Raw genomic sequence first — 12,342 nt, 5'->3', positions numbered from 1 at the left:
CCTTCTTCTCCTCTTCCTCTCGGTGTTCATACAGTACATCCCCTTTCTTAACACACCCGGTGTGTAGTTTCCCTGTAGCTGCAGCAGGAGAATGAGGCCCAGCTTGCTTGAAAGCCTGACAAGAAAATGTATTGGAATGAAAAGGAGTCACAAGATTCACATACAGTGAAATGTGCCTTTGGCTATTTTTTGATGAACCAGTCCAACGTAAGGGTTGTTCTGATTCCGTCTTTATCCACATATTAGCTCTATAGCAGCTTCAAGTCTTGGAATTAACCTCCTTTCCTCTGGTGTAGACAAATCCGGCCCAGCCCAGTCTCAGTCCAAGCCCAGCTCCAGCCTAACCCTGCAGTAGCTCCAGTGCTGGTTGTAATCTGTGCTCCCTCTGTGCTTCTCCTCTCACAGTCCTCCTGTTCATCTCAGGAGAAGCTGCACCAGCTGCCCTTCCAGCCCACACCTGACGAACTGCATTTCCTCACCAAGCACTTCAGCTCTGAGAGCATCACAGACGAGGAGGGACGCCGCTCCCCCGCCATGAGACCACGATCCCGCAGCCTCAGGTATGAGCTCTGGACCTTACTATACTTTCTGAAGGTAATCTGACAACAAACAGATCAACATGAAAGACCCTCTGCTTCCAAAAGAGACTCACAGCTCCACAGAAACTTAATGGAATTTATTCCTCCCTTCTTTTCAAATGAATATGAAGAGATGAAACCCTGAGATCAAACATTACAAAATCATGATGACTTGGGTTATGCGTATTTGTTTCAGCCTTTAGTGAGGTCAAAGTCATCCTGCTTACAGCTCAGAACGAGTTTAAAGTCCCTCCCATTTGAATTAGTGACACTAACCTGTACACCTGTCTGTCTGCGGACCACTGTTTGTATGTCTCGGTCCCTCTGTCCGAGTCCAGATTAGAGCCCTTTTGTCTTCATCACATCATTATTGTCCACCTCTGTTTTTACCTGAGAAGACAAGGAGGCGCATAGTAAGGCAGCCGTGAGCATGGAGGGTTGGTCCAGGTTTCCACATCCAGGTTGAAGTCCACAGTCCTCCTCCTGGAGCTGAGCCACCTCTCTAGCAGCCTGTATAATTGGTGCGCATCTTGCACCGTGCTGTCCCTCCTTCACTTTTCCTCTATTTTGGCCTTTCCCTTACTCACTCGGTCCCTCGCTTCCATCTTTATCTCTGCTCCTGTATGGAGAGATATTGAGTTCCTTCATCCTTGATATGAAAGGAGGAGAGCCTGAGCAGCGTGTTGTGTATCTAATGAAACTCCCACTGGGTTTGTTGATTGATGTCATTCTGTATATGTGTGCGTGTTTGGTGCCACCTCAGGTAATCCACTGCCACCTTGTGTTGTCCTCCAACCCAGTCCTAGAAATAATGATTTTTTCATACTCGGTGAAAAAATCAAGAATCAGAGAATCATTGCAGCTCCTGGAACCAAAATGCTGTTTATTTGTACGGCTTCAGGTTATTTTACATCGAGGTGACTTTGAGGAGTGAGTGAGCTGCTTCCCCCGAACCGCAAACCTACCCTGCCCAACACAATGTAATCAGTCAGTAAGCCTCAGTGGAAACCTGACATCATATTTGCTCCCACAGCAGTGTTATTAAAGCCGTTAATGAACAGTCTGTCATGTTAGAAAGACAAGTTCAGACTGTGGCAGCAAAAGGACCAAAGTCTGAGACATGATGAGGAGGAGGAGGATAATGATGATGATTATTGAACCTGGGAGGAGGAGGGGAAGGGAACAAGTGTGTTCATGTATGAGAGAAATGGAAAGATGCAGAGTACAATAATATGCAAATTTTACGACTTCCATGAAGGATGACAGCCACCCATTTTGTCGTTTAACAGTTTCTTTGTTAATCTCTAATTTTCATTCCTTTCTAGGCTTGTTCTTCTCTTTTTCCTCTTGTTAGCCTTTTGTTCTGCATTTTCACTCTCGGCATAATTTATTCCCATCTCTGTCACCCCATGCGGCCCTCCAGGATTGTGATTATGTAAAACCTGATGCGTCCATCCATCATACACGTATTGCAGCATGCAAAGACACTGATGGATTGTTTAAACAGACGCCTCATTGACAGAGTCAGCTTCATTCAAATAATTTCTGTCACTTATTACATTAATATTAAATATTAAATATTAATCGTCTTAATCATTTGTTTGGAACTGATCATGTATTTTAGTTTTTCAATAGTAATTGTAAAAACATTAGCTATATAAGTATAACTAGTGTCCTTCTACTGTTATTGGATTTTAACACTTCCTGCATATTTCACTTTAAATGCTTGTATGCTTTCTAATGCTAATGTGAAATGTCTGTATTAAGTCTTGCGTTTTATTATCAATAGTTTAACAGTCACCCACACAAAAGCAAAGATGAGGAAGATGTAAATAAAAACTGGTTCTCTTCACAGGAAAACAGCAGCAGAGGGTTTTTCAACCTCAGCAAATTAAAATGGGAAATGTCCAAATAAAAGTAAATAAATCAGTAAATAAAACAGGAACATTTTACATGTCTAAAATAAATCAGATTTAAATACAAGCGTGGTTCCTCCATAAGTGTTCCACACACATATCTCTATATTTCCGCCAAGATAATGACGCTTCTGTGGTGAACACACACAATCACACACACCCCTCATCCTGTTGTGCCCAGCTCTCTGTCACCGTCAATTAGGCCTCTCATTGCCCAAATCATCTGGCTTAGTCTGTGTTATTTTTTTCCCCCTCCATACACAAACCCACACACACGCCATACCTCACCTCTTTCTTCTCACCCCTCCCTCCCCATCTGATTCATTGTCTAGTCTGATTTACTTCAGTTACGTTCTCCTCCAATAAGCTCGTTTGCATCCTGAGTGCCTTTTGTCAGATGTGACATCATCACTTAGTGAAAGGGAAAGAAAAGAACCTCTTTCGCTGTTTTAATTATCCAGACCTTACAAAGCAGCCCGAAGTGGAAACGCAATCTGTCCCATCAATATTTTCTCTCCTTCTCACAGTCCTTACTTCTGTACTTCAGACAGGCACTAAAACAAAAAAAAAAAAGACTCCCCCACAACTTTCTCCAAATCTTCATCTCCAAGGTCATTTCTCAAAGTAATGACAATGAATTTTTTGCAGGGATTGCCGCAGGGTAAGTTTTATTTCCCATTACAGCAGAAATATAGCCGATTTCTAATTAGCCTTTGTCTGGCGTTTTTGTGTTATTCATCCCTGGGATTTCAGCGTGACCTCCGCTGCAGAATCACTCTGAGCAGGAGCTTTATTTTAATAAAAGCTGGGGCTGCTCAGAGCTGTGAGCAGAGGGGAAGAATAACAGGGAGAGAAGAAGAAGATATTCTGTGAAAATTAAAGAAAGTACATAACAGCCTGTGGCAGTGAATCCATCTCTGTCAAGGCTAACCTTTACTCACCGAACCACTGACATAGCCGTCTGGCTGCTGATTGATTTTTCTCTTTTAAGAAACATGAAAAGAGACTGTTAAAGTTGAGCTTCAGGTGATTGACATACAGCAGTGGTGGTTGAGTGTGTGTGTGTCTGCGTGCGCACTTTGAGTCAGTTAACTTTAATTCAAATAAACTCTTTCCATTTTCCTTCACTTACCATTTCTCAATGTTTATACTTTGCTGCCCTTGTTTCACATTGAAAACCTATGATTTATAACCCACTAATTAATATGAGATACATGAACAGGTAGAAATTAGTTAACAATTAAGTTAATTTAACAATTTGACAAAATTATCATTAATAACATTATTAAATGTCTATAAGCGAGAATCAATTAGGGATTTTTTTATTATCATTATTTTTTTTATTTTTTTTTTGTGAGCAACACAAATTAAACATGACACCTGGGACACAACTGACTAAAAAATGTACAGATTTTGTCCATATAAATATGTATGAAAAACCCAGTTTATCATAATGCTGGAGACAAACAACATGAGCATTCCAACAGAGCATGTTTTAACCTGCTCCAAACGGGGATGTGCGTACATGCGCACGTGTGTGTGTGTGTGTGTGTGGTTACCTGTCAGGGTGTGTGTTGGCGTCATGATAAACAGTCTCATGACATTCAGGCTGTCCTGACTCCTATTAAGGTGGTAATTGGACTTTGAGCCGATGGATGACTTAAAGCATTACCTCATCACGCAGGTCACGTTTGTGCCTGTATGTTTGTCTGTGTGTGGGTGTGTGTTAGCATATTTGTGTTTGCAGCTCAATGACTCATGAACTCAGACACATATCTTGAAAAAAAATTATATTTTTACCTCCTGCAATTTGCAAAAGTTTTCAAAGGAAGCATGGTTTTCTTTGTTCCTCTTCTCCTATTTATAGGTCTATTTATTTACTTTTTACTTAAATTTAGACATGTTTTAATGAATATTTGCCTTTACTAGGATATTGTTATCTATTACCTATCTATGACTTATTATGTTTTTTTATTAAATACATTCATGCTCATGAAATTTCTGGTGTGGCGACTCAAAATAAAAATCAAGTTCATCTCTTTGTCTTGATGATTGTAGAGGAAATTGTAGAGGAAGAAAATTAAATTCATCAATGAGTTAAGATTGAATTAATTCAATGTATCACCATGGAAACGTATTTTATTCATCAAACACTGAGATTGCATTTGCAATATTCAGAGGGATCTGTTTACTGTGATAATACAGCAGACTAACAAAGCCTGAACTTGAATGGAATAAAATGTATCACCCTTGAACTGTTTGCACAAACACACGCTTGCACACAAAATCACACCAACATCACATCGCCTGTCACCTGTCATCGCTGCCTTTTCTCCTGATGCAGAGACAGGGAAAGTTCAAGGATATTGCTGCTGTCTCTATTTTCTGTGGCAGCAGAAAAAGGTTGGGTTGAGTGCTGGTTCGTGATGGAATGAAAAAAAATGAGTCCCAGAAGGAGAACGGAGAGAAAAATGGAGTCCCGTGAAAGACAGATGGATTTATATTCAGTTGGAGGCGATGTTCACCGAAGGAGATGTCACTGTCAGTCTATCAGGTCATGAAATCCCCCTGAGAACTGATGGACACTTGGCTGAGGAGTGGATAGCCACAGCTTGTTGACTGACAGCCACACACAAGCATGCACGCACATGCACACCCATAACGCAGCGGCTCGCCCGTCTCCAGAGATGTTACCTTTGGGCCGCTGTCTGTGTGCAGCCATGTGAGTCCAGAGGTCGTCACAGTCTTCAGTTTACACCAACATGTACTCACATATGACAAAGAGGTCCCGTTACTGTGCGACCACTGTGTATCTTTTTATTCCCTCAGTGCTATCATCACCTTACCATCCTGTCTGTCACATCCAATCAGTTTTGTTCTGTTTCTGCAGCTCTGACACTAAACCAGAGCCAGTGATTTGTCCAGAAATGACTTTCCCCCAAACATTCAGTGTCCAAAAAATATTCCAAACAAGAGCTGTGACTCTTGTTGGGGATTTCACCCCCCCAACACACACACACACACACACACACACACACACACACACACACACACACACTTAAAGAGGGGTCCATCAGCATGCTGAACTAGCTCAGCTGCAGTTCTTACCTGTCTCCTGTGAGCTTCTTTGTGTTCTTTTATTTCAGTCCTGGCCGCTCGCCTATCTCCTTTGACCATGAGATTGTCATGATGAATCATGTGTACAAGGAGAGGTTCCCCAAGGTTTGTACTGCACACACACACACACTAACCCTAACCCTTCAGATGTATGTAGAAGGAGGAGGAGAAAGTCCAGATACTAACTGTGTAATTGTAATCCTGATTGTAAATACAGCTAAATTGAGTTCAAATGCCTCTTCTTTTATGGGCTTTTACTTTGAAGCACTTGCAGAGAGTGGAGCAGCATCATGATCCATAACTGCTCAGTTGTGAAACTCTTTTTTTTTTTTTTTTTTTTACATGTCCAATATTCTTCTCTAATTCAAGAAGATTTTCTCTCACATATATACAGTCCAGTTTTTGGCCGCGCATGTGGTCTCTCCATGTGTCCGACTCATCCCTCACCCCTTCCTGCTGTAATTGCCTCCCTCCTACTCCCCTCCCCTCAGGCAACGGCTCAAATGGAAGAGCGTCTGGCTGAGCTGCTGTCCTCTTCGGCCCCCGATAAGGTGTGCCCACTGGCTGACGGAGTCCTGAGCTTCATCCACCATCAGCTGATAGAGCTGTCCAGAGACTGCCTAGAGAAAAGCCGAGAGGGCCTCATCACCTCCCGCTACTTCTATGAGCTCCAGGAGAACCTGGAGAAGTTGCTGCAGGATGTAAGTCAAACAAGAGTTTACTCACTGTCCTGCACATACGAGTTTTCAGATCTGCAAGAAAGCTGAGATCTCTTATTCACAGCTTGGACTGATTTGATTTGATTCTTGATTATTTCTCAGGAATATAAACACAACGCAAAGAAAGTGTAATGAAAGGGCAGATGCTAATTAGAGGAACCATTTATTAAATAAGTTATATTTTTTATTTTCATTTCCTTGTATACACCGTTTTGAGGGCTCCAAAGAACAATAATAAACACATTCAGGTCAGTTAAATTTAATTCAAAAACACTCAAAAAGCTCCAGAGCTTTTCCGTTGAGTACCGTTTCTTTCCCATGATTTCTCGTATTGACTCACCACTGCTAGTCCTGAATTACTCTTTACACATCAAATGCCTGATCAAACTATACTGAGTCAGGCTGCAGTTTAATCACTAACTAATGTTCATATCTCTCGAAGGAATCAGAATTAACTTGGTGTTTTAGTAGAAAAGTAGAAAAGAAGATAAATCAAAGTGTGCTTTTCAGGAAGTTTTAATATCAATGTGAAGCAGAGCCAATTGAACAGAGCCTCAGTCAGGTGCTGCCCCTGAAAACAAAGATATCATGCCGCCATCCCGTCACGCTCTGTTCACCGTGGGACAACTCACCACTCATCATGGTCACCAGCCATGATCACCGTGTGATGTCATACGAAGACGGACCGAAGCCCGAAACGCATTCCTACGCACATACACACAGCTGCTGCCCTTTTATTGCCGACAAGCTACTCCCATGTGCTAAGCGCCACTTGGCATGGTGGGGCAGTTTGGGACAGAAACATATTTACATGTGTGTTGCTGGTGACATCTCTATTAGCTTCGGGGGGGGGGGCATTATGGCTCCCACCGGCCTCGTATTGACCTTCTGTTCTTCTGGGACTCACACAGACAGACACACACACACACCTCCCAGATTTTAATTTCACACTCCAGCAGTCACCAGGGGCTGACGAATGACTCTCCCAGATGAACCGGGGGGGGGGGGGGTGAATAAGGTGCAGTTAGAAGCTTTTGGGATGGGGCGGTAATTCGAGGGGATTCCTCTGCTTCTGATTGGACAGGCGGAGGCGGAGGCTGGTGGAAGGGGAGGCGCCTGTACGTGTGTGAAGCCTGTTCGAATGCTTTTGGAGGGTGTGAGGAACTTGACTGGAGCACATCTGGAGGAGCTTCAGATGTAGCTGCAATGCGGGCTGGATGATGACATCACTAGCAGGGTGTTGTTAGCCTGTTGGGTTTTCTTTTGTTTTGTTTTTTGTTTTTTGGTGGGCAGCACAGTCTGGCAGCAGGCAGAGGAGAGGAGGCCATGAGCAAGCTAATGGAGGTGTGAAAACATCCGGACTCCCAGTGTCGTTTATGGAAAAGCTTCACCCTCGCTCTTTCAAGTTTGCTCTTTTGGTGGAGATATGTCACGCATCACGTGGCAGAGGAGGCTGGAGGAGGAAGAGAAGGAGGTGTTGGAGGAGGTGATGAGAAGGAGTGAATGGATGGTGTTCACTCACAGTTGGGAGCAGCAGCAGGAGGCGGAGGATACAGACTTTGCAGTTGAGTCAATTTCAGTTTGATTTGCTGGCACTTTGTTGACACATGATGATGACGAAACACTAAAGGGCAGACGGAGGCTCGTTAGTGTCTGAGGCTTTTTAACAACTCGTTACAAAACTAATTTCAGTCTAAAGTTCCTCCCAGCTCAGGTACTCCTCATAAGCTGGCTGCTCCTTTAATATCTTTATCTTACTGTCCCACTCAGAAGTGTCTCAGCTTGATTGTTTCTGTCATTTAATTAGTTTGAAAGACAATCACGGAGCTGGTTGTTGCTCCTTTTCTAAGACACGCAAGTGAACATGTTCCAGGGCTCACATAAATCATTAAATCTCATCAGATGTGGTTGTTTCTGTCTGTAGCTTGTTACAAATTTAGACTTTTTAACGACTCAAGGCGCATTCTTTTTCCGTTGATATGACAATGATCTTATTGATAATTGATAGATTACTTTGAATTATTAATACCCTAGTACTAAAGGGACAGTGTATTTTTTCAGTTCATTGAAAACTTTATCCTGATATTTTGAAGCTCAAAGATAGTTTCTTCCTTTCCTAAAAGACTAAAGACATTAAGGATAAACTAATTGTCCAGTAGACCTTCTGTCTCGGAGGCTGATGTTCCACTTGTGCCTAATTTTGAAGACGAGTCCATGTGTATGTGGGGTTTTTAAAATCTCACCTTCCTGTCATATGTGTTTTTCATCTGTCTTCTGGTGTCGGCAGGTTTTGGTTCTTTGCCCTCCATTACTTTATTCATCCATTCATTCTCTCAAGTCCTTGTGTCATGACCCCATTACAGAACTCACAGGAGGCCAACTCATCTCCCCAACTCCTCTCCTCGTTTTGTTTTTCAGTCCCCCATCTCTCTTCCTTCCTCCTTATGTCTTCCTGTATTCTTCCTTCTGTCCTCTGCTCCTGCTCTCGTCTTTTAGCTCTCCTCCACCTTTACCCCTCTCTCCCTGCTAACATCTGTCCTTGCATTCTCTCTCTTTCATCCATCATGGTAGGGTTGGTGATCACCATGGCAACCTGCGTCCAGTGCTGGAACTCCAGTTAGACTACTAGAGGGTACCTTTGGGCGGGGGGGGGGCAGTGCTAACTCAGCTCTGGTGATCAGTCACCAATCAATGGTTCACTCACATCCTTCAACATGAGCTCAGACACAAACATCTGGTTTTCAGCGTGAGGCTGAAGGAAACATTTTAATTTACTCTCTTAACATAAGCTAATTGGCCTAGTTCATAGTGAAAAAATGCATGGATGTCACCATATAAACAAAACAATGAAAGAGCCTGTTTCTCCAATCCAGCTACTGTAAACAGATATTCCATTCCAGTTGCAGTCTGTTGTCAACTGTATTTGAAACCATCAGTATTAACCTTTAAAAAGGATTTTCTTTAACTTGAGAAGTAAAGAAAACCTTGTCCCACACCAGGGCCAGGCTTTTTAAAGATCAATATTCATTTTTAATGGACCTTTGCTTGCCAAGAATATAATAATGAAGGCAAGTATATTGTTGTAAGTATACAACACTGTAGGAAGTGAGTCTGATATATAAAAATATCAAAAATCTGAGCTGTAATAAACTGACAGACAGACACTTTGTGAACAGGGAAAAACATTAGATTAGTTTTACGTTGTCATCTGATTCCCCTTTATCTTCATCCTACATGAAGGGGCTTCAAGGGGCTTCAAGCTTTAAAACGTTTTCAGCTTCTGTTTCAGAAGATTTTGTTTGTAGCTGACTTTAATATACAAAATCTGTCAACTTTTATATAGAGAAAAAGAAATTGCTTCTTTTTAAATATTCTTAAATTCTTAAATAACTGACACATGAACTGAGTGATGGAGAACTAATAATGGCTGATAATGCCTGTGCAGGAAGAGAGAGACACAAGTAAGAATGAATTTATATGTTGTGTAACCACCAGGGACGTCAGACACACAGGGTGAATGTTCAGTCTAACTGTTAACTAAGTAGAGTTCAGTTTGAGTCTGCCCCTCAAACACTCACTGATCATTGGACTGCGCACACACACACACACACAGTAGTCACCTTCACACTAGTTCATGTTCATATACACACCCTAATGCATATTTAGTGTGCACATACAGTGCATAGACTCCCCCCCACCCTCCAGGTTTCATTACAGTTATAAATAATTCAGGTTTGGGGTCAGGGCCCTGGGGCCGCCAGCGCTGTTAGACAAACAGCAAGGAGTCGACCATGCTTTGTTTATGAACCACCAAACTCTACTCTGTTAGCACGTCTGACGCACACACACACACGCTAACATACATTATAAATACATACAGACCTGCTGCAGTCATAAATATATGACACATACATTACCACCCCCGAGAATGAAGTATGTTTTACAGTGGGTGGCTTGTAATTGTTACAGCTTCCACACACACACTCACACAAACTCATAATGCACACAGACACACTCTGACATGTATCTTCCAGCCTATTTCTTTCTGGGGATCAGTGTTGGCACCAGATGCGTTTCTGGTCAGTTACAGTGGATTGCTGGGTAAATTGCTCTGTCTCCACACTGACAGACATTTCACGGTGGATATTGGAGAGCGAGTCGGAGGTCGCTCTGATTTAGATTACCTCTCAGGTGTCGCCAGCAGGAAAGGCCGCGCCGTCTGCTGTGTCCTCAAACTGCTCGTTCTGCCTAATTTGTGAAAGACAGCCTAGAAATAAGTCACATTTTCTGCTCAGACTCAAGGTCATAAAAAAAAAAACTCAGGATGATGAATTATTAAAAACTTTATTAAAAATAATGAAGATATATTATGATGAAGGATGAGTCATCTCATCAGAGTGTGTTCTTCGTGATCCTCCTGTCAGCTGTAATTTTTTTTGACTCTGAAAAGATTCCTTACATTTGGAAATAAAGATGTTGCTATTTGTATTGTGTCGTCTCTTTGTGAGCAGGCTCACGAGCGCTCAGAGAGTGTGGAGGTTACCTTTGTCACACAACTTGTCAGGAAGCTGATGATCATCATCGCCCGACCAGCGCGCCTGCTAGAGTGTCTGGTAAGAAACACTATGACTCACCCGCTGATAAAACAGCTGCAGCCTCAATGAGTAAAATACTCAACTTAGTGAGTTTTTAGCAACGCTGCTCACTGCATTTTACTTTATGCTCTCTGTCAGAAACATTCTGACATTTATTCAAAGTCACCTTACAAGAAGTTAATGCACTTATCTTTCATTTTAGAAAAAATGTTTTGAAAATTTTCTGATCGAAATGCTACCATTAAAGAAAAATTCCTCGCTGCCAAAAAAGTTTATTCACATTTGTTCACCATAATCCAAGATGCTGCCTCAAGTTGTTGCTGTTGTTTTCTACAGTTTTTGTGTCACATTCAAAATATTCTCCACCTTCTACAGTCTGTCCACTCAGGAGTCGGTTCTTTAACACAAGGAAATACCTGACTGAACCATATCCACTTTAGAATAATGGAGTGTCAAAAAATAATATGAAATTAAGCTCCGCCTCACCACTGCTTGGTACACTTTAAATCAACAGCAGTCAACAAAAATAATAGTCCAGGAAATATTAAGACTCAGGAAAACAGGAAATATTTGATGCATTTTATGATGAACCATAAACAACAAAGTAAACAGACTGGAAACAAAAATGGACATAGCCTACAGTATGTGTCATCATCCACTGGTTCCAAAGCTCTACTGTCGCCATCTCGGTACAGCCTTACTCCGCCCCCATCGGGGAACTCAAAGAAGCCACACCCTCAGTTTTCTGATTAATCCTTCATAAAATGTAAACAGGAGAGTTTTATAAAAATTCAGTGAAGTGGAAAATTGGCTTTAGATCTTTATGAACCAACACACAACAAAAACCATGTGAGCCACAACATGTTGAATATTTGGATGGTAAATGATTTTCACCCCTGGCGTTCTAAACGTTTCAATCAGTTTTTCTTTCATGGTTTCCACAACTGTTACAAAGAGTCGTTTTGAATTTTAATCAGCTGCTGCACAGCAGTGTAAATTAGACTGAGTTTGAAAGATTGCTGTAAGAAATATGAGCAGGATTAACTGAAACAGCTTTTGCAGATTGTGTCGCTCTTCTCCACGCGTGGTTAATAAACAATTTAGAGCTTCCTGCTCCTCAGTGTGAAGTGAGTTTACCACAGCAGCAATTCATTTATGGACTTCCTCCGAGAATTTTAAATCAGCCTAATATACATGTAAACACGCAAGCACATGTACACGCACATACACATACATTGAAACCTCTCAGCTGGCATGGCAGGAAAAAGTGAAGAGGGGAGCAAAGATAAAGACAGACTAGAAGAAAATGAGTGTAAAAGATAGATGGATAATTGGAGAAGCAGTGGAGGGTGAGGACAGGGAGACGAGGGGGAGGAGAGAGCGGGCAGGAGGGGAGGACACTCGGCCACTACCATTG

The 12,342-nt window shown here is 42.0% G+C and overlaps 1 protein-coding gene across 9 annotated transcripts in view; it reads left to right on the top strand.

Annotated features, from left to right (window-relative positions):
- mast2 (microtubule associated serine/threonine kinase 2) overlaps positions 1-12,342 on the top strand; it is a 135,246-nt gene that overhangs the window by 107,538 nt on the left and 15,366 nt on the right. For 7 of the 9 annotated variants that reach the window (XM_029499187.1, XM_029499188.1, XM_029499190.1 and 4 more), the window contains 4 exons: positions 406-560; positions 5,641-5,716; positions 6,103-6,312; positions 10,842-10,943. In XM_029499187.1, coding sequence (XP_029355047.1) covers positions 406-560; positions 5,641-5,716; positions 6,103-6,312; positions 10,842-10,943 — 543 coding nt within the window. Of the gene's footprint in view, positions 1-405; positions 561-5,640; positions 5,717-6,102; positions 6,313-7,811; positions 7,895-10,841; positions 10,944-12,342 lie in introns of those variants that run through there. The other 2 variants (XM_029499189.1, XM_029499195.1) reach the window with 2 other exon arrangements.

The sequence above is a fragment of the Echeneis naucrates genome, chromosome 4 (assembly GCF_900963305.1).
Source record: "Echeneis naucrates chromosome 4, fEcheNa1.1, whole genome shotgun sequence".
NCBI classification, from domain to species: domain Eukaryota; kingdom Metazoa; phylum Chordata; class Actinopteri; order Carangiformes; family Echeneidae; genus Echeneis; species Echeneis naucrates.
The sequence above is the reverse complement of the archived record's forward strand: the minus strand, read 5'-3'. Positions and strand labels throughout refer to the sequence as shown.